Source organism: Esox lucius, chromosome 19 (genome assembly GCF_011004845.1).
Source record: "Esox lucius isolate fEsoLuc1 chromosome 19, fEsoLuc1.pri, whole genome shotgun sequence".
NCBI lineage: Eukaryota > Metazoa > Chordata > Actinopteri > Esociformes > Esocidae > Esox > Esox lucius.
This window is the reverse complement of record NC_047587.1, coordinates 3226691-3248518: the sequence shown is the minus strand read 5'-3', so window position 1 is coordinate 3248518 and position 21828 is coordinate 3226691. Positions and strand designations below refer to the sequence as shown.

Sequence of the window (21828 nt, the reverse complement as noted above, 5' to 3'; positions counted from 1 at the left end):
GTTCAAAGTTCTAAACATAAAATCGTGGTTTACCATGTCAAAAGCTTTCTCTTGGTCCACATTTACAGTAATCGCTGACAGATTCCTCTCCTCTACGTACGCCAGGATATCCCTGTGCAATTGTAAATTCCAATTTAATTTTCTTCCCTCCACACCACATGTTTGGTCTAAACCAACAATGTAGGGCATGGCGGAAGACAGACGGTTAGTTAGGACTTTAGCTAAGATTTTATAATCTACAGTTAGCATTGTCAGGGGCCTCCAGTTAGTTAATAACTTTGGATCACCTTTTTTATAGAGTAAGGAGATGACCCCCTCTGACATCGACCCCCCCAGGCACTTGGAAATGAAAATGGCTCTAAAGACTTCTAGCTAATGCTCTCCAATTTGTTCCCAGAAGAATATATAAAATTATTTGGAGAGCCCGTCCACTCCTGGACCTTGTTATCCTTCATGGTCTTTAAGGCAGAAAAAAGCTCTGCTTCTTTCAAGTCCTCATCCAAATCCTCCCTGATGTCTAAAGGTATTCTAGATTCCACACAATCCAAAAAGGTGCTTCCTTTTTCATAATCAATTACCTTTTTCTGGAAAAGCTGAGAAAAGTGATATGTTGCAACCTCAAGCATTCCTTCTCCCCCAACTGTGTCCCCGTCAACACCACAGAGTGCAGAAATAGTCCTGCCTCTGTCTCGTGATTTGATTTGTTTGAAGAAATAAGCAGAGCACTTTTCATCTTTATCCCAAATTTCGTGCTGTATTTTGAACATGTAGCCATGTGCTTTCTTTTCAAACAAGAGTTGTTGTTTTTTCTTCAAAATACAAAGCTTGTCTACATCTAGGACTCCGCCAGTTGAATTACTTTGGGTGTACAGACCCTCCAATTTTTTCTGCAGTTGGTAAAAATCTCTGTGTTTTTTACGCATCTTATCTCTACAATAGTTTTGGATGTAATACCTAATTCTACATTTTGTACTCTCCCACCATTCAATGGCCGAAGTGTAGAAACCTTTCATCGATAAAAAACCTTGGAAAAAAGAAATGAAGCTCCTCTCAAAGGCTTTGTCGTGAAGGATGACCCTAAAAAGAGACGACATGGGAAAGGAGAAAGAAACAGACAGCTGTCTATGACCCAAAAATAACTCACTTCAAGTAGTGTATCTCATTTGGCAAACTGTCCGGGAAACGGTGAACTCTTGGGGGAGGACTGTCCTCACAAATCGGTGTTGGAGTTGGATAAACGCAGCTCCCCTCAGACTTTCCTCCCTCACTCGGCATCGTAGCAGGGACGCCACTGGGAGGGAGGCCACCGCCTCCTACGAACGAGGAAAGTGGTGGGAGGGTGTCGTCAAAACCGTGCAAATCTACATCTCTCCTCTCCTCTGTTTGCGACAAAGCCAAAATAGAGTAACGATTGTCTCCCTGTGGAAGCTCCCCCACGTCTGCCTGTGAAGGACTGGAGACGAGACTTCTCAGCTTCCTCTTCACCGTAGCTTTTCTCCTCTCTCCCACGACGGTCCAAGCTGCAGGCTCCAGTAGGGGTGAGGGGGCTCCCGTAGCCTTTTCAACCAGGTCGCTCCAACTCTCATCCAGGGCTCCACTCACCTCGCATGATGGCAATTGGGGCGTCTCTTTTGTGCTATCCTCAGCAACTCGTGTTCCCCTCTCATCCTCCAGCTCGCGCACCACCTCGTCAATAGCGCGTAACCTCAACGGTTCATCTTCGCTCAAATTCTTGCCCCTCACTGCGTTGGCATAGGAAGGTGTATTCTTCGGACAATGGCGGAAAAGGTGCTCCTCGGAGCCACACAGTTTGCAGCGTAAACTGTGACCTGTCAGGTCCAATCGAAAAAGACGCGGGAGGGTGTAGGTAGCCATCGTGGCTGCTTTTGTCCTCCTTCAACAGTACACTGAACTGTCTCTTCCCGGTCCAGATACCCAGTGCATCCTTTATTTTTCTGGTTCCCGGCAGCATGGTTACGTACCTGCTAAGGTAGTGGACCAGAGTCTCGTCAGAGACCCATGGGTTGTACATATGTACAGTCAGCACTCGCTGGTTGTGCCTGCACATGGACTCCACATGGAAATCCTTGAGGGCTGGAGATGAAGCATTAGTCCTACAGAGTCCTCTCACTTCCTCCAGTTTTGTTACTGTGTAGAACGACACATCGTAAAACTTTTCCACCCCATTCTGCTGCAGACAATGCACATCATCCGAGGTTAATTTAAGTAAAGCAAAAAGCACATCCTTCCCAAACAAAAATCTCTCCATCATGTGCTCTGCTTTCTTCCACTGGAATTGTAACATGTTCTTACGCCCAGCTGTCGCTGACTGGAAAGGGGCCGCTGACGCCATCGCCCCACGAAAGAAAGCGCGGGAAAACGAGATTAACTAACGTGGATCTTGATTTTAGCCAAAAGGCAGAGAAGTGATACTGGTAAGACGTTACGAAGGAAGGCGCCGTTCTCTGACATGTCGATTTCCGTGACGGTTACACCAATACTAGCTCTTTAGACTTTCCTTGAAATATCAAACAAATATTTAAAAAATACTATACTGTTAACATCGGGTATTGATCAACATTAGAAAAAACTGCTTTCAACACCGTTTTAACACTCAGAATCTAAAAAATTATTCCTTGGGAAAATCACGTGGTCATCTGCCGTCCAATTAGAAAAGAGATAGTTATTAGATTCAAATTAATTATGCGGCTTCACTGAAAAAATGTAGTAGTCAAGAAACCAAAGTCAGATGTTTGTAAAGTTTAGAGGTATTGAGTCTGTTCTTCACAGACTCAATACCCCACTTATTAATTTGAAAGTGCATTTTCTTGCTCTTTATGGGTTCATAATGACAATAAAAACCCAAATTTCTTGCTGTATGAATATGAAGCTGTGTGCTTTCTTTTTAAACAAGAGTTGTTGCTTTTTCTTTAAAAAGAGTTGTCTGCATCTAGTTTTTACGCATCTTATCGCTGCTATAACTTAGGATGAAATACCTAATTCTAGATTTTGCGCTCTGCCACCATTCGATAACCGAAGTGTAAAAACCTTTCATCGATAAACAACCTTGGAAAAATAAAATGAAACTCCTCTCAAAGGCTTTGTCGTGAAGGATGTCATTAGTAATCTTCCAATACCCTTTCCCGAAAGGTATGTTTTGTTGTGGTAAAGAAAAGAGACACGAGTCCCACTCTAATACTGTCTGTTAGTCTGTCATGATTTTCAAAGTCAGTAAAAACAGTCAGAACGTCATCTGCTAAAACATCCCAAAAGGTTAGATAAAAGTGAAAGAACATTGGTGTAAGTCAATGTCTGCCTGATGATAGAAGGATAGAAGAGCACACCCTGCTGGTGAAAAAGCTTACAGCACCTGGTATTCCCAGGCGGTCTCCCATCCAAGTACTAACCAGGCCCGACCCTGCTTAGCTTCCGAGATCGGACGAGATCGGGCGTATTCAGGCTGGTATGGCCGTAAGCGAAAGAAGTCGTTTGGGCAAACTATATATACCTTACAAAAGTGTTGAGGGTAAATAAAGGCAGGCGCATACAGATGGTGAACATTATTCGGAGACCCATAACTACAAGAAATAACATATTTTATGAGCGAATTGAGACATAGAACACATCAGACTAGTGACTCCTCCGTTTCACTTCAGTTCCTTTGTTAATCATGTTTTATATTTTTTTAAATCGAATTCATGTTTTTATTTGTTGTCATACAGAGCACCACACACAGTAAAATGAAACCTCCAAGCTAAGGTATAATCTTCAGAAATTAACACAAGTATTATTTTTAGTACAAAGAGAGGGGGGTGCACCGTTCCTGGAGGTACTGCAATACCAGGTCGATGCGTGGAGTGGACGGAGCAAGCCCCTATTCCATCTCCCTATTCCAAAAATCAATTTAATATATGGTCCCCAGATAGGGGACGTATCAGATATTAAACTGATAAGAACAGATACTACACTTGATCTTAGCCAAAAGGCCGAGAAGCGATACCGGTAAGACGTTCGGAAGGAAAGAGTCATTCTCGGACACGTCAAACTCCATGACGGTTACACCAAAACTAGCTCTTTAGACTTTCCCTGAAATATCAAACAAATATTTAAAAAATACTATTCTGTTAACATCGGGTATTCACCAACATTCGGAAAAACTGCTTTTGACACCGTTTAACACTCAGAATCTAACACTCCGATACCTCCTGGGTAAAATCACGAGGCCATCCGCCGTCCAATCGGAGAAGAGTTACTGGATTCAATCGGAAAAATAGGTATTGGATTCAACGGCTTTGTCTGGAATAATTAGTTAGGCAATTGGTGACGGGAAACCAACGTCAGATTTCTGTAAAGTATAGCGACGATCATTATATTTCAAGAAATATGTTATCCCCCATTGAATAAAAATGGAAGCACAAAGGAGCTGAAGTAATTCACATGGCCACCAGGTGACGCCTGAGTTCCATTTGCTGTGAGTTGCCTGCAGAGATCCTTTCAAAATACACTGAAAGTGGAAACTGACTTCAATATATCCACACCAAGTATGTGGGCAGGGACGCCGACAGGAATGACAGGGCCTGGGACAGAATTTTACATAGGACCCAAACCACGGGCCAAAACATTTATTAATAGTAATTAAATGACTGTCCAAAAAACAAGTCATAAACATTTTATTGTTTAATGCTTTAATTCATAACTAGGCCACATTCAAATCTCTTTGTTTTCAACACAGGTAATTATGTCATATGTTTTCAATTCATAACCTACTCGTCCCAATCAGCCATTACTGAACTGCTACACATATTTAGACGTTCTCTTTTAGATTTGTCCTTCCATTTCTGAACTCCTAGTTTTGGTTGCATGGTGGCAATGTTTTAGCCAGATAGCTACAGTACTGTAGTTAGACACATTTATTGGTTCAATTTGAATATTTTATGTTGCACTATGTAGGATTATTTCAGTAAAAAAAACCCAATTACAGCATTTTGCAATTACTCATCCGTCAGAAAGCGATTCTGCACCATTGCCCGACAGAGAATCACGTTCTGAATAAAAATATGAAAAATGGAATTACCTGTTCCAAAAAAGCACTAACTCAGAGTTCGACGATGTTCTTCTTAGCCTTGCTAATGTTAGCTTAGGGTTTCTGGTAGCTAGCTACAAAGAGTTGGTCTAAGCCTTTTTTCGCCTGGTTATTTTTGTAGTGTATGCTGTAGTAGACAAGGGAGGAACTGACAGTTTGTTGTCCTGGTCTCTAGCTGCCATTAAAGTTTCTTACAGTAAGCAAACTTCGCCTCTTACGGCATAGTTATGCTATGTATAATATCATCCAGGTAAAAGAGGCCAAGGAGGAAAGCAAACCTTGCAGAAGCGACTGGCTGGGAAGTAGCGGCATGCTCCAGAAATGAAAAAATTACATTCCACCGGCACTTGACTTTTTTTTTAACTGAATAAATTCTATCTAGTGCACCTTTAACAAAGTTATGTTGGCACTGGTGTTTAGGGTTTCACCCTGATTGGCTGTTGATGTTAGGGTATCACTCTGATTGGCTGTTGGTGTCATTTTTACAGAAAAGGGTTTAATCATAATGCTGTATAAAAAAAACAGCAAAGAGTAAAAAACATGAATCCCTTCATCAATGCAATTCTTCTGTTTAAAAACTGTTAACCTTCTCGACAGTACTGAATACAACACTGACTGACAAATAATGATATGTAAGCCAACCAAATGGCCATCATCCCTGTATCAAAGAAACCTTCCATCACCTGCCTGAACTACAACTGCCTGTAGCACTGACCTCCACCATCATGAAGTGCTTTGCGACTGGTCAGAACTCACATCTGCTCCACCCTTCCTGACACTTTGGATCCCTTTCAATTGCATACCGCCCCAACAGATCTACAGACAATGCCATTGCCATGTTGACACAGTCTTCTCCCACCTGGAAAAAGGAAACACATATGTGAGGATAGTGTTCGTGTACTAAAGCTCAGCATTCAACACTATTGTGCCCACCAAGCTTGTTCTTAAGCTCAGGACCCTGGGACTCAACAACTCCCTCTGCAATTGGATTCTGGACTTTGTTCCGGGCCGACCCCAGGTGGTGAAAATGGGCAACCTCAACCCCTCTGCACTGACCCTGAGCACTGGAGCCCCCCAGGGCTGTGTACTCAGTTCCCTCCTGTACTCCCTGTTCATGCACGACTACGTGGCCACACAGCTCCAACACCATCTTAAATTCACAGGCAATACAACTATCCTGGGTCTCATCAACAATGATGTGCCAGGACAACAACCTCTCTCTCACTGTCTGCAAGACGAAGGAGATGATCGTGGACTTCAGGAAGCAGCGGGGGGGGGGGGGGGGGGGGGGGGTCATGCCCCCATACACATTGATGGAGTTGAACTGGAGAGTGTCTCCAACTTCAGGTTTCTCAGTGTTCACCAATGATAACCTCACTTGGTCCAGGCAAGTGAACTCAGCAGTGAAAACTGCCACAAAACATCCATACTTCCTGAGGAGACTCAAGAAGTTTGGCATGTCTGTAACAGCTCTCACCAACTTGTGCACCATTGAAAGCATCCTCTCAGGCTGCATTACTGCGTGGTCCCGCAGGGATTGCAGTTCGTCGTCAACCGACATCATTGCACATTTTAGAGTGGCCTTTTATTGTGGCCAGCCTAAGGCACACCTGTGCAATAATCATGCTGTCTAATCAGCATCTTGATATGCTACACCTGTGAGGTGAATGGATTATCTCTGCAAAGGAGAAGTGCTCACTATCACAGACTTAGACATTTGTGAACAATATTTCAGAGAAATAGGCCTTTTGTGTACATAGAGAAAGTCTTAGATCGTTGAGTTCAGCTCATGATAAATGGGGGGCAAAAACAAAAGTTTTGCGTTGATAATTTTGTTCAGTGTATATTATTGTTATATTTTTGCTTAATTCTTACTATGTAGATGTCTGCCATGTCACAAGAATTTCATCGTGCAGGTTGACGCTGGGTTATTCGGTACATTTGATAAATAAACGTTGAACTGAACTCTCTCTTCCCGCGTCTTTTTTCGATCCTGACAGGAATCTATGTTAAGCAGGCACAAGAAGCCGCATAGATTGATTTTTTTCTCTCGTGGCCTCAAGTGTCTTCTGCATGTGTCATTCAAGTATTTTATTCTTATCACAACAGCCTTTCTGTAGCAATATATTTAAATGCAAATGAATTTGCGGAAGGATATTGGAAGATAAACAATGACATATTACAGAACAAAACCTTAAAGGAAAGTTTCAGTTTCTTATTTCAGGGTTGTATATCAATTAAATTGTTTCATTTTACTGTAATTGAATGGTGGGAGAACACATTGTTAAGAATCAGGGGCCGTATTCACTAAACATCTTAAGGCTAAAAGTAGCACCTAACTTGCTGATTTAGGAGTAGCTCTTAAAAATGAAATGACCGTTTCAGTCCTAACTTTAGGACTCCAAAATAGAGTATTTCACAATGAGTTTTAGCTCTAAAACCAGCTCCTACATCTGGGAAATGTTAGGAGTAGTCAAGAGGACACCTAAGTCACTTAAGACCAGGTCACAAACAATCCTAAAAGGGCTGCTACCGAAAATCCGCCTCGTTATCAGGTCAACGTTTTAGAAACGTTAATTGATACGGAGCTTTTAACAAGGTATCGCCTTAATCACAAGGGTATTATGATCATAGTAGAGCTAGTCAGAGATAATGTCACTTCACCAACAAACAGAAACAATCCAATTACACCAGAGATCAAGGTTGTGACAACTACGCTACTTGGCCACAGGAAGAATGCAGCTATACAGCGCAGACAAACTACCTATATACAGCTCTGGTAAAAATTAAGAGACCACCCGGTGTAGTTAGTGCTATAGATGACACTGCCAGACATGAAAGAGGCTGACAATTGGCTGAAAATATTTGGACTAGTCAGTACATCATTCTTGGTTTCATGTTTAAATCAGTGACACTTAGCCTACATTTTTTATTTGAATATCTTTATTTCAATATGGCAACATGATACATCCTTCTAAAGTATTGCTATGAATTCCCTGACAGAGACCCCTCCCCTATCAGCCAATCACTGTGGGCATAGTAAGTAGACATGTTCGTTGTACAAGACATCCTCCATATCTATCGGTTAAACCCCGCCCTTTCTCTTAGCTTAAGACTTCTCCCCTTTCCTTACTAAGTTGGTCTTAGCAGCTTTGTGAATAAAAGTTTTAAGACGAAACTCTTAGCTAGGAACTTTAGTGCTGTTTAGGAGTCCTAGTGGTAAGATAAAATGTTTTTTGATACGACTCCAGGACTTTCATCCTAAATTATTGTAGAGATTAATTTTACAGAGCTTTTATGAGATACATTTTACAGAAGAAACTGGAGGATCTCTGTAAATCCAAAGTAATTTGAACGCTGGTGCTTTTGATACTGTTATGTTATTCTTAACAAAAAGCATGAGTTGACAAATCTTGTGCTTTCTTACTTCAAATAAAATATTCAGAATTCAGCTAGATAACTGGTCTAAAGTTGCTCTACGTGATGGAAGCAGGACTGTTTCTGCTCTCCAAGGCATCGATCGAGAGACAGTTGAGGATGGAGATGGTAGGCTCAGGGTTGCAGCAGTTCGGTTTTCTTAGTTATTCCAGAAACTGATTATGAAAAACAGAATCAACGTTGTAGATTGTGTGTATACATTTTGGATATTAGGGAAGAATGTGAAGGTGATTTGAAATATAACAAACTTGATGTGGTACTAAAGAGCGTGGAGGACAAGAACATCCGTAAGGAAGGCATGTATCAGCCAAACATCTGACCTCCTCAGCAGACCTACTCAAGTGTGAAACATTAACCAAAATAAAGGCAAAAACAGCAGGCAAGCATTATGTTAGTGTGTGAAATGCATTTTCAAATCGGTTACTTCTGAACTGTCCAAATTATTTAATTGCCTGCTGTTTTTCACTGATGTTAGCCTAGTGGAGAAATGCATGTGGAACAAAAACATGCGCTCTCTCCACTATTGAAAAGAACAACACAATTTAGTTAATACGTTTTCACCTTATCTACAAATAATTGTTGTTTCAGCTTAACATTTATAATAATTATCACATGATCAATCCATTCCATATTGGAATACGTTGCTCATTGCCACTCCCCTGGCCATGCCTCCTGGCACACCACTGACCACGCCTCCTGGAACACCATTGACCACACCTACCACATAAGCCCATTTTTGATCCAGAAAAAAATCCTGAAATATTTGTTAAAAACTGGTGGAATTCTATAAACAGATGAATACAGAGGAAGATGACACTGATTCCACCAGGAAATTCTAATGTGCGGGTTTGAGGTTGTTTCTTTAATGTTTTGTTATTATGACATCTTATGTGTTCTCATTCCAATAACTGAAATGCACATATCTCTGTCGTTGGGATCTATAGCCCCCCTGTGACCATGGGGGGTTCTGTTAATAAATGATCCAAATGAATGACCCCATTTCTGTCCTCAAGTTTGGTATCTCTCCTGTGAGCCAACACGTGAGTCTTCAGCTGCCTGCAGGTGATGTATTCTTTACCACAGTCGCCGCAGCGATATGGTCTCTCTCCTGTGTGAGTCCTCTGATGGACTTTTAGGTTTTGATTCAGACTGAATCCTTTGCCACAATCGCCACAGCGATACGGCTTCTCCCCTGTGTGACTCCGAATGTGTTTCCTCAGATCGCCGCTGGAGCAGAATCCTTTATCGCAGTCACCACATTGGTATGGTTTCTCTCCAGTGTGCGTTCTCATGTGAACTTTCAGAGGTTCACTCCGACTGAACGTTTTGCCACAATTATTACAACAATAAGGCTTCTCCCCTGTGTGAATTCTTATGTGTTTTTTCAGATAGCTGCTGTTGTTGAATCCTTTGTCACAATCTGGGCAGTGATATCGCTTCTCCCCTGTGTGAATTCTAGTGTGTTTTTTCAGATAGCTGATTTTGTTGAATCCTTTGTCACAGTCTGGGCAGTGATATAATTTCTCCTCTGTGTGGATCGTCATGTGCTCCATCAGCCGACTGTTGCAGGCGAACCTTTTACTACAGAGAGGACAAGTGAACCTGTCCACAATGTGAGTTTGGAGGTGATCTTTCATACTTTCTGTGGACTGAAAGAAGATTCCACAAACACCACAGAGTAGTTTTTTTTCCTTTGTATGGGTTTTCACATGTTTAATTAATGATCCCATGTAATAAAAAGCCATGCCGCAAACCTTACAATAACTGGGAGTAGCATGACTTTCAATGGGCGATTGTTCGGGAGGAAACCCTGTGGATTTCCTGTGGTTTTTATTGATATGGGAGATTTGTCCTTCAACCATCACTGATGTCTTTGAATTGACTGGTTTAAAAACTGATGGAGGTCCTCTAACCTCCATACCTCCAACTCTTCCACTGTGAGCTGCAGAACAGTCAGGATTCAGCACAGAGAGGAGCTGAGAGACACTGGTTGGTTCTGATGGTCTGTAGTCCTCTCCATCAGGTTCTGTTTTGATCTGTTCAGTTGTAGTACCGGATAGAGTTTCTGAAACTCCACTTCCATCCATTGGTACTTCTGTTGAGTCATCTTCATAGACACTTCTCACACAAGTAGGAGTGTATATGGAGTCAATCTCAGGCCCTTGAAGCTGCTCATCCTCCAGACTGGTTTTCAGTTCCTCCTCTTTAATCTGTGTGGACTCTGGGTCCTCCTGACCCAGACCCGGGATCCATACTGGCTCAAAGGGCCGCTGTTCAGGGGGGACCTCTGTTTCAGACAGAGTAAGCTGCTGGAGATCTGGAGGAAAGGGCAAAAAATAAGTCAAAGCTCACATGTAAACTCATCCCCAGTCAGCTAGACTCATCCCCAGCCTGTTAGCAAGCAAATCTACATGATGGGAGAACAGTGAAGCACCTGTCCAGCTAGTTACATAGTGTGTATGCAGGGCCTAAGCCTCGCAGATAATACACGCAGGCAGTAATATCCAAAAGCTGGACGATAGTTACTGGTTGTTAAAATTACAATAACAGGACAGAGAGGAACACACTGGATATACAAAAGAATGATTTACAGTAAAATAGTGTTCTCTAGCTCTATGTGTAGTATATACAGTTTAGAAAGTGCATGTACATCCACACTGCCCTAAAAGACAATCGATGCAACAGTGCTTTCAGCTCAGAGAGCAACCTACAGTACATCAACTGACTCAGCTGTATAACATCAAGTTAATTGAAAGTGTCTAATGTATGGAAATGCTCTAATTCTTACAGCAGTGGCTCCCACCCGTTACTTTAGGAAAAGCTTGTCTCCCGCCTCGTGTACTAGCGGCACTCTCAACAACCGTAGTCCAACGCTGAACAACAGTGGGGCTGCACATTCCCTGTCTGCACTCAAACTCTAAGCTCACCCTACCAGCAACAGTCAGCATCCTCATGGCGAGAGACAAAGAGTTTGCCCACTATTTAGGCAGAGGTTTTATCCACTATGTAGTGTGTCACCCTTTCCTGTCCCCACTGGAAACACCAGCACAAAACAAAGGTTCCACTATCCCACAAAAGTGTTAACTTTATGGTCCTCTTTAGAAACACAAAAGTTGGAATGTTTATTTTTTTAAATGACATTTTCCACTTACTCTAACGGTTGTCAGTGACGTCATTTGAGGCTGTACAACGCATGCATGCATGTTCACACTAAGTGTACACAAACTACCTGCAAAGCGTTAAGCTTTGGCACAAAGCTGCGATGTTGCCGGTAGATGGAAGGAAACAGAAGACTGGGTACATATCAATGTCAACTTATCTATATAACGGTAACGCTCAAGAGTGGGAAGCATCGCAGAAGAATGTCCTTTAGTTTTAACTGATGCACAAAAAAGCTATTTAGGAAAAATAAGTGGATCTGAAAACCAATGCAAAATGCGATGCTAGACTATGGCAGTGTAGACAAACATTAAGGTGTAATAAATAATTATTATTCTAACCTGCTCTGTGTAGCGTTATATGAGGTTGCAGAACAACCTCCATCAGCCTTTGTAAACGGAAAACTTGCTCCTGGTTTTCTGCAATTGTTTTTTCAACCACACAAAATATCTCCTCTGCAGCTGCCGTTAACTTCTCAGTTATAAAAACCCTCAACAACTGCATGTTAGTCATTTTTTTATGTTATGGGTGGATTTATAGCATGCTAGCGTCTTGCTTTTCTTCTTTTGCTTTTTCCACTTCCTGAAGATTTTTGAGAGCGGTGGCCATCAAATGTTATTATTGGTGCGTTGACGCCATCTACTGTCCTGGAATGTAAGGCTGAGAAATAAAACGTACCCGCCAGGTATTTCGCTTGAGACAAAAAAATGATATTAGATACGGTTCATTTACGGTCAGTTATAGTTGTACAGTTATAGGTCCCAGAGTCTGGAGGAAGAGAGGAGAGGCACAGAATCCACGTTTCTTGAAGTCCAGTGTAAAGTATCCACAGTCAGTGATGGTTTGGGGTGCCATGTCATATATTAGATACGGTCAGTTATAACGTTTGTCCACATTTATTTACTGCATATTCGTAATCCCTGTCTCATCCCATCCACACTGTTTAACACATTCAACATTCCTGTTGACTTTTTCCTATTAGATGGAAGAATTCATTTACCCTGCTTGTCCCGTACTAGGTGAAGACGTCCTCCCATCTTCTAACTTTCCCCATTTATACTGAATAACTGCTTGCCATTAGCGTCTTTTCAGGAATCTAGTCAATTGGGTGAGATTCCAACTACATTGGCTTAATCTAGCAGAAGACCTGAGTCCTATACTACGAAACAGGATTTGGGGTTCGCAAGCTAACTTCTGGTTAAACACCTGGGTCAGTGTCACGACGGTGGTTCACTTGTTACCGGGTTACATCGCCATGGTAATTTGTGCTGCATAGGCTACCTAACCTGCTCTGGAGCAGTTTATATTCGAGATGACAGATTAAAACGCATAAATGCACCTTATACCAACTCATCAATTCTCGTTTGAAAATGGCGTCACCATTCTTCGAAGGTCCTGTGGAGATCAGTGCGCGAGTGAGAGGGTCTCGTAGAAAAGCAAGAATATTCAGTTACCGACAAAAACCCGTAGACATAATCTGATGAGGATCTTTATGAAAGATATAGATTATCAGCGGATGGAATGACGTTTCTTTGTCTGATTCTTGAGCCGTATGTTGGCAGTGCGACACTGAAGTCATGCGCTCACAGTTCCACAAGACTATTCATAGCATAACTTTTTTTTTGCTACAGGTAGTTTTGTGTGCAGTGGGTAATGCGGAGAACATGCAGGTGCTGGTCATAACATTTGAATATCATCAAAAAGTTGATTTATTTCAGTATTTCCATTCAAAAAGTGAAACTTGTATAATTTATACATTCATTCCACACAGACTGATATATTTCAAGTGTTTATTTCTTTTAATTTTGATGATTATAACTGACAACTAATGAAAACCCAAAATTTCTCATAACACCTGAGCAGTGCCACAGACTGATCGACTCCATGCCACGCCGCGTTGCTTCAGTAATTCAGGCAAAAGGAGCCCCAACGAAGTATTGAGTGCTGTACATGCTCATACTTTTCATGTTCGTACTTTTCAGTTGGCCAACATTTCTAAAAATCCTTTTTTTGTATTGGTCTTCAGTAATGTTACAATTTTCAGAGATACTGAATTTGGGATTTTCATTAGTTGTCAGTTAAAACCATCACAAATAAACATTTGAAATATATCAGTGTGTGTAATGAATGAATATAATATACAAGTTTCACTTTTTGAATGGAATTACTGAAATAAATCAACTTTTTGATGACATTCTAATTTTATGACCAGCACCTGTAAGCAAAAACAAGGACTGCCCCGCAATTCGCAAGGTGGGTCTTGCTCTAACAAGGTGGGTCTTGCTCTAACAAGGTGGGTCTTGCTCTAACAAGGTGGGTCTTGCTCTAACAAGGTGGGTCTTGCTCTAACAAGGTGGGTCTTGCTCTAACAAGGTGGGTCTTGCTCTAACAAGGTGGGTCTTGCTCTAACAAGGTGGGTCTTGCTCTACTTGGTACATCTGTTGTGTTCCCAGACCACTTGCCCAGGCAATCTATTAAACAGGGCTTTTATGAAATAGCAGGTAGACAACGTACATAGACCAGGCCTACGGCATCTATGAAAAATGTAAACCCTATGACGTGTACTGTTGTATGTTAAATGCAGCGTACTCCTTTCATAGGGTTCCCCAGAGCGATCGGTGCCATAGATTTCACGCATATTCCGATAACAGCTTTGCTGGATGAGAGTGAAGGCGATTTTGTTAACTGCAAGTCATTCCACAGAATCAACGTTCAGATAAAGGAAAAATAAGGATAGTCAATGTTTGGTCATACTGGTACATTGCCTACATGGAAACCAAGGGTTTTCAGAAAAACCAGTAGGCTGGATAATTAAAAGTAATTGTCAGTTTTAGCATATACACCGATCCGCCATGACATTATGACCACCTGCCTAATATTGTGTGGGTCCCCCTTCTGCCATCAAAACAGCCCTGACCCGTCGAGGCATGGACTCCACTAGACCTCTGAAGGTGTGCTGTGGTATCTGGTACCAAGACGTTAGCAGCAGATCCTTTTAAGTCCTGTAAACTGCGAGGTGGTTCCTCCATGGATTGGAATTGTTTGTCCAACACATCCCACAGATGCTTGATTGGACTGAGATCTGGGGAATATGGAGGTCAATTCAACACCTTGAACTCGCTGTTTCGACTTTTCTGGAAAGAAAGAAAATAAAAAGGTGCAATGGTCTCTTAATTTCTACCAGAGTTGTATATCTATTCTTCATATTTCTCTAAGATGATCGTTTGCACCTCTTGAATGAATTTTGCGGCTCTGGTAGACTTTGGTAGTCCATGTTTGCGATTGGTCATATGGAGCAAACACCGGCCCTTTTATTTATTTAGAATTAGTGAAGTCAACTAACGGAAATAAATCCTGGGCATGTTGAACTGGCTTCGTGGTATAGGCTTCTGGATTAATGTACAAACTGGTTATCAGGAGGGACAAGCCAATCGTGTGCTCAGTTAACAAGATTTACAACGCCCTTCATATGTTTTGGGACCAGGGGGGTATTCCATCAAAGCAGATAAAGGAAACTCCAGGCTTATTTCAATAAGTCAGGCTAATTTAAGTGAAAGTTCTGTTCCATTACTGTGGCTTAAAGGAGTCCTGATCAGTGACCAAGGTAACTTGTTCCGCTGAACTAGCCTGTTCCCCCGCAGGCTAACTTTCAAGCTTAATTTAGCTGTCAGTTTGGAGCAGGTTGGGGGGCTGGTGATGTCATCACCTATAATTAAATGTCTAATATTTAAAACACCCAAACAGCACAAACAAACTTTTAACTGCACAAACGAAGCACCAACAAACAAGAATATTTGGGGGGGAATTTGTAGCATGTTGGGGGGCTGATTGATCTCAGAATGACCTATAAAATATTATTTATCAAAAAAATCATAGCAGCACAAACAGAAGGTTTAACAGCACACACCAGCACAAATGATTGAGCATATTTTGAGTGAACCTGGAGCATGTTGGGGTGCTGGTGATGTCAGAATGACCGATAAAATATTGAATATCTAAAAAAAATTATAGCAGCACAAAATAAACTATTTTTCCAACGTTTTGCGTTGGGTGGGGGGGTCAACTTTGCTTAGGTATTGTTCGGCCTTGATAGGTCTAGAAACTATATTTTTTCCTTCTTCATACCCTGAAAGTGTAGATTTAAAATCAAACAATTAATATGAGGTGAACATTAAGATACTCAGCTTTTATTTGGGTACATACGGATGTCACCATTTAGAAATGACAATATGTTGCATAAATACACTAGTTGCCTTGTTTCAGGGCTCTGGGAGGATTCTACTTTGGTCGGTACAATCACACATTTCTACGGGTAAGTGTAAGCTGGATCAGTACTTGGACCGGTTCAGCGACGCGCTGCTACTTCTAACTCCAGTGAATTTGTGAATACTTAAGTACCTGAGGCCAGCGAGTGAAAATCTCACTCCCTGACGCCTTAAGAGGCGTTCCAGCGACAGATGCTAGGGCCCATGGGTTTTACCGTCCTTGCTACAGCCTCGACTCCCATCCTGAGAACCCGGGTTCGAGAAGGACCTGTTAAACCTACATGAAAAACCTGTGGAGTCTCTAACCACCACATTCAGACATCTCCCTCTCCCTCCCTACATACATACATATATACACACTCACACACACAATATTTAATCTCAGAGACTATTCCAAGGGAGGAGATGGGAACAATCAAACGGATTGCATTCAAACACAGGTTGGTCAGAGGACCTGAAACAGGCATCTTACAGATGCAAGAAAGTATCTTAAATCTCCAGCGAAAAAGACCTACCTGGAATCCTTAGTTAATTCCACCAAATAACTGAAAATGTACTGGATCCTACTACAACAGACAGCAGTGCACAGCCCCACCAAACCATCTACCAACACCCAGACCTTAATGCTGGGATTGTGACTGGTGCTTGGGAATTTCAATGGGATGATCATGTGACCAGTGTCTCCTGAACATGTCCCTGTCTGTCTGACACTGTCCTTTGTTTCTTGCTTGTACCTTATATCGTCTTTTCCTATTCCAATAATTGAAATGCACATATCTCTGTCGTTGGGATCTATAGCCCTCCTGTGACCACGGTGGGTTCTGTTAATAAATGATCCAAATGAATGACCCCATTTCTGTCCTCATGGCTGGTCTCTCTCCTATGAGCCAACATGTGAGTCTTCAGCTGCCTGCAGGTGATGTATTCTTTACCACAGTCGCTGCAGCGATATGGTCTCTCCCCTGTGTGAGTCCTCTGATGGACCTTTAGGTTTTCCTTCTTACTGAATCCTTTGCCACAATCGCCACAGCGATAAGGCTTCTCCCCTGTGTGACTCCTAATGTGTTTTCTCAGATCGCCACTGGTGCGGAATCCTTTGCCACACTCACAGCAGTTGTATGGTTTCTCTCCTGTGTGTGTCCTGATGTGCACTTTCAGAGGTTCACTCCGACTGAATGTTTTGACACAGTAAGGACAACTATATGGCTTCTCCCCTGTGTGAATCATAACATGTCTCTTCAGATGACCGCTGTTGTTGAATCCTTTCCCGCAGTCAGGGCAGGTATATGGTTTCTCTGTGTGGATCGTCATGTGCTCCATTAGCTTACTGTTGCAAGCAAACCTTTTACTACAAAGATGGCAAGTGAACCGGTCCGCAACATGAGTTTGGAGGTGATCTTTCATACTTTCTGTGGACTGTAAACGGAATCCACAAACAAAGCAGAGCTGTTCTTTATCCTTTGTATGGGTTTTCACATGTTTAATTAATGATCCCATGTAATAAAAAGCCATGCCGCAAACCTTACAACAACTGGGAGTAGCATGACTGGTTGATTTTTCAGGAGGAACCCCTGTGGGATTCCTACCAGTTTTATTGGTAATGGAGATTTGTTCTTCAACCATCACTGTTCTCTTTGAATAATCTGGTTTAAAAACTGATGGAGGTCCTCTAACCTCCATACCTCCAACTCTTCCACTGTGAGCTGCAGAACAGTCAGGATTCAGCACAGAGAGGAGCTGAGAGACACTGGTTGGTTCTGATTCTCTGTAGTCCTCTCCATCAGCTTCTGTTTTGATCTGTTCAGCTGTAGTACTGGATAGAGGTTCTGACTCTCCACTTTCATTCATCAGAGCTTCATAGAGATGAGAGGGTCGAGTTGGGTCTTCTTCAAAGGCAGGAGAGAATGTGGAGAATTCAGTATAACTCTCAGGCCCTTGAAACTGCTCTTCCTCCTGACTGGTCTGCAGTTCCTCCTCTTTAATCTGTGTGGACTGTTGGTCCTCCTGCCCCAGACTGGGGCTCCACTCCTGCTCACATTGCTGCTGCTCAGGGGGAACCTCCTCTTCAGAGAGAGTTAACTGCTGAAGATCTGGAGGAAAGGACAAAAAACAAACTCAAAGGTGACATGTAGACTCATCCCTAGTCTGTTAGAAATTTACACATCCCTAGTCTGTTAGAAATTTACACATCCCTAGCTCTCAAGAGCCTTGGGTTGAAAGTGCTACAACTAATCTTGTTCCCAGACATTTCCAAATTCACACAAAGGGTTTAGCTACTAAATGTTTTCCATCTTTAGTTCTGTCGATGGTCCCTAGATGGTCCCACAATCTAAACATTTTCAAAGTGGTGTACGTCTTTAACAGACTTCAACCGCTATGCTACGTCGACACAAGTTGTGTCAAACTGTCTTCAATTGAGGGAAATGCGCATTTTACAAGGCCTGTTTTGCGGTATCAGAAACTAAAATAAGTAGAGAAACCACTGACAAAGGCGCGAATGTGTGGTGTTGTAGCCATCTTTCATTTATGGGATATCAACAAGACAACGTTGATAGCTTAAAACATTATCTAGACAAGCAGCAACTCCAACAGTACGTTCATAATGCGCATAGTTTCAATTTTTTTTATATAACCTTTCAATTGTACAGCGTTGCTAGGGAACATGGGGATTCCAATCATTGGTGGATGTTCCATAAAAAAAAAAATTGACATCCGACGCATTGACATTGTAACGGACAACTTCGATTAATGTGCATGGGCATCATTCATTGTCAATGGATCAGTCAATATTTTACGTAGCCTAAAAACCCTCAAACGAACAGAGTGGACCAATACAACCATAGCTCAATAACTACGAAACTATCCACTGTTCCACTTAGAGAAAAAAATATAGCTTAAGGCTTTCTGACGAATCTTTTAACAACACAGAGGTCCTATCTGGAGCGCTTGGACCAAACTAAGCAGGGAACCGGTAGATATGAAGTTATCGGTAATCTTGCACTTAGTCCAAATAGAACAACACGTCTAGCATTAATTTCATGTTCAATAAATAACATTTGTTTCACGATAAAAGGTAAATATGACGAAACCTGTTTTTTGTAGCTTTATCACAGGTTGAAGAAAAACGTCTAGCAGCCTCTGTAGACGGAGAACTTCCTCATGGTTCTCTACTATCGTTTTTTCAACAACTCCAAATATCTCCTCTGCTGCAGCGATTAATCTATCGTTGATAAAACCCCTCAACAATGGCATTTTCTCCATTTTCAGTCGATATAAGTTGAGTGGCTAGCTAGCTTTTGTGTGAAGTAGGGGCAAAGATGGTAGAAAATACTTCCTCTTCCGTAGTAGTATTCTGCTGCCAGCAGCACTGACGATGACGTCACATCGTTAGTAATGAGGACACTTTCAAAATAAAAGGACCCAATGTCAATATGTCAATGTGTATAATTTGTTCTAAAGATAGTAAATTGTAGACAAAGGCATTTTATGTAATTGTATTGCAATACAATAAATACAACAAGGCCTATGCAAATAGCCTGAAAAACTAGGCTATGTGAAGTAGAACATGGCATTAGGGAAATACTCCCTGGAGTGTGTATAATCTATGTATCCCCACATAACCCTCACCCAGTATGTCTTGTGTTGGCGTGTTCCCTGATGATTACTCACCTAAATCTCTTTTGTCAACCGCTGTGAGTTCAATGACGTGAGGTAGGGTTATAGGGTTTCTCGTGACTGTAATGCGGGGAACATTAACTACAAGAATATCTGGAGTGCTGGTTCAAACTGCCTGTTGCTGTGTTGCTGCCTCACACGTCCCTTTCTTTATCCTGCAGTGCATGTAGAAATTGCCCCATTGCCCTCTGGGTGTGCTCCACGCTAATCATCAATGCAGCTGGAGCTGAACCAATTGGCGAAGTCATTCCAATGTTTTGGTATAACACCCTTTTGAAAATTGTTCTACAATTGACCCTGCCTCCATTGGACCTAGCCTCCAGGGGACCCTTCCACTAATGGACCTTACCCCCAGTGGATCCTGCCACCAGTGGACCGTACCTCCAGTGGACAATGCCTCCAATGGACCTTACCTCCAGTGGACCTTGCCTCCAGTGGACCCTGCCTCCAGTGGACCTTACCTCCAGTGGACCTTGCCTCCAGTGGACCCTGCTTCTAGTGGACCTTACCTCCAGTGGACCCTGCCTCCAATGGACCTTACCTCCAGTGGACCCTGCCTCCAGTGGACCTTGCCTCCATTGGACCCATGCCATGGACTTTTTACCAAGCTGCAGTCAGGCAGAAGGTACAGGAGTATTCAGTCCAAAACTAACAGGCTACAGGACAGTTTCTTTCCTCAGGCCGTAAGGCTGCTCAGTTCAGGAACCCCTCCTCCCTTCCATCCTCCTCCCTACAATTCTTACCCTTCTGGGGCTCTGCACCTCCGTGACCACCCCAATACTTCTCCAGGGCGGCTCCCAGGCTCTGGAACTCCCTCCCCCAAGAGATCCGCATCTCCGTGACCACCCCAATACAATTGATGTGTCGACTTTGGTGGTTTGACAGCATTATTGATGAATAGCATCAATAATTATATAAATAACGAGTGCTGGAGTGCAAGGCTTGAAATACCGGGGTGGAGAGTCCCCCTGGTGGGTGTTCAGAGAATGGTAACCATCTGACTGTTTGTGTTCTATTGCATTTTTATATATTTTTCTTCATTGTAAAGCACATTGAATGTGCTTCTATGTGTGAATTGTGCTATATAAATAAACTTGCTCGCTTGCTATGATTTTTATTAGTACTGTGAATCCTGGTAAACGGTATCACGATAGACACTTTCAACTCCCTACAGCTTTAGGTCATTCTGTGACTACTCCTTCCTGTGACCACCTCATTAACACCAAAGTCACACAGTGTGTTGCACTGGAGCTGATGGAGTGGGTGTGTTAATTACATGAAATAACACTATGTGGATTCTGTACACGCTAGTATTTCTCAAATGCAATTATTCATATAATCTAGTTTTTCTGTTATTAGGCAATCTAGTAAACAATGTTTAACGCGTCAATATTACTCTGTATTTGCTTGAAAGAAACAACTACAATTCAACGCATTGCCATGCATTTCAATTATGGCTTTTATTTAGAACAATAGTTCGTTAGTGCTGCCAGCATAATGTTAAAGGAAGTGGACGGTGTGCTGTGTACACACGACGGTAAACAAGCATAAAGTCATACAAGGTCCCTAAAACACGGACTGGATTTGATGGAATTCATGTTTAGGAATACGTTGGAGGGAATAACGTTTTTCAGGAATTTTAGGTACATTATTGAAGTGACGGACAAGCCCACTCCCAACATATTTTTCGAGTGTGCATGTTGTGATAAAAAAGGGAAAACATAAATTTTTTAATAATAATTAATTCATTTGTGAGACAAAGAAAATGTATTTTGTAATTAAATGTAATGACTATAAAGTTATAATTGAAAAATGTAGATAATGTATATCTTTCAGAATGTAGTGGTATTACCAATTCGCTGAGGGTCAGGGTTCCTGTCTAGGAGTGTGTATTGGGTCATTTCAGAGATCTGACACACACACACACACACACACACGTGCGTAATAAAGAGAAGACAAAGCGAAAAAGATAGTGAGAAAGGGAGAGCCGTGGAGGAGAGAGTGAAAAAGTAGAAGAGGAAGTAGTGAGATGAGAACAACTTCTACATTCTGCACCCCCCCCCCCCCACGCAAAATTAAGATATAGAAATTAAGTTGGTCTGCAAAACGTCCCCAAAACTTATTAGATTCACTGCAATTGTTGCATTCTTTGAAACTGGGGTTTTAAAATGTTAATAATTTACTAGTCATGCTAACCCCAAACTCGAC

At 42.0% G+C, this 21828-nt stretch overlaps 1 protein-coding gene and 2 non-coding genes across 5 annotated transcripts; all 3 read right to left on the bottom strand.

Annotated features, from left to right (window-relative positions):
- Nucleotides 1–3358: 3358 nt before the first annotated feature.
- LOC114829644 lies at nucleotides 3359–3477 on the bottom strand. Its single transcript, XR_003777524.1, has one exon. It is a non-coding gene; the product is annotated as a 5S ribosomal RNA (ribosomal RNA).
- Nucleotides 3478–3807: 330 nt separating this feature from the next.
- LOC114829647 lies at nucleotides 3808–3998 on the bottom strand. Its single transcript, XR_003777527.1, has one exon. It is a non-coding gene; the product is annotated as a U2 spliceosomal RNA (small nuclear RNA).
- Nucleotides 3999–8021: 4023 nt separating this feature from the next.
- On the bottom strand, nucleotides 8022–19664 carry LOC105029700 (zinc finger protein 239-like). Of its 3 annotated transcripts, XM_029114988.2 has the most exons (4): nucleotides 19615–19664; nucleotides 19035–19347; nucleotides 17467–18035; nucleotides 8022–10275 (listed from the first exon to the last, which is right to left on the bottom strand). In XM_029114988.2, the coding sequence occupies exons 2-4, from the start codon at nucleotides 19204–19206 to the stop codon at nucleotides 9460–9462; spliced, it is 1557 nt and encodes a 518-aa protein (XP_028970821.1). In that variant the 5' UTR covers nucleotides 19207–19347; nucleotides 19615–19664; the 3' UTR covers nucleotides 8022–9459. The 3 variants fall into 3 exon arrangements, with proteins under 3 accessions (XP_028970821.1, XP_028970822.2, XP_034144431.1); XM_029114989.2 differs by lacking the exons at nucleotides 17467–18035; nucleotides 19035–19347; nucleotides 19615–19664 and adding an exon at nucleotides 12022–12484 and having other exon boundaries at nucleotides 8022–10838; XM_034288540.1 differs by lacking the exons at nucleotides 17467–18035; nucleotides 19035–19347; nucleotides 19615–19664 and adding an exon at nucleotides 11310–11489 and having other exon boundaries at nucleotides 8022–10838.
- Nucleotides 19665–21828: the final 2164 nt, after the last annotated feature.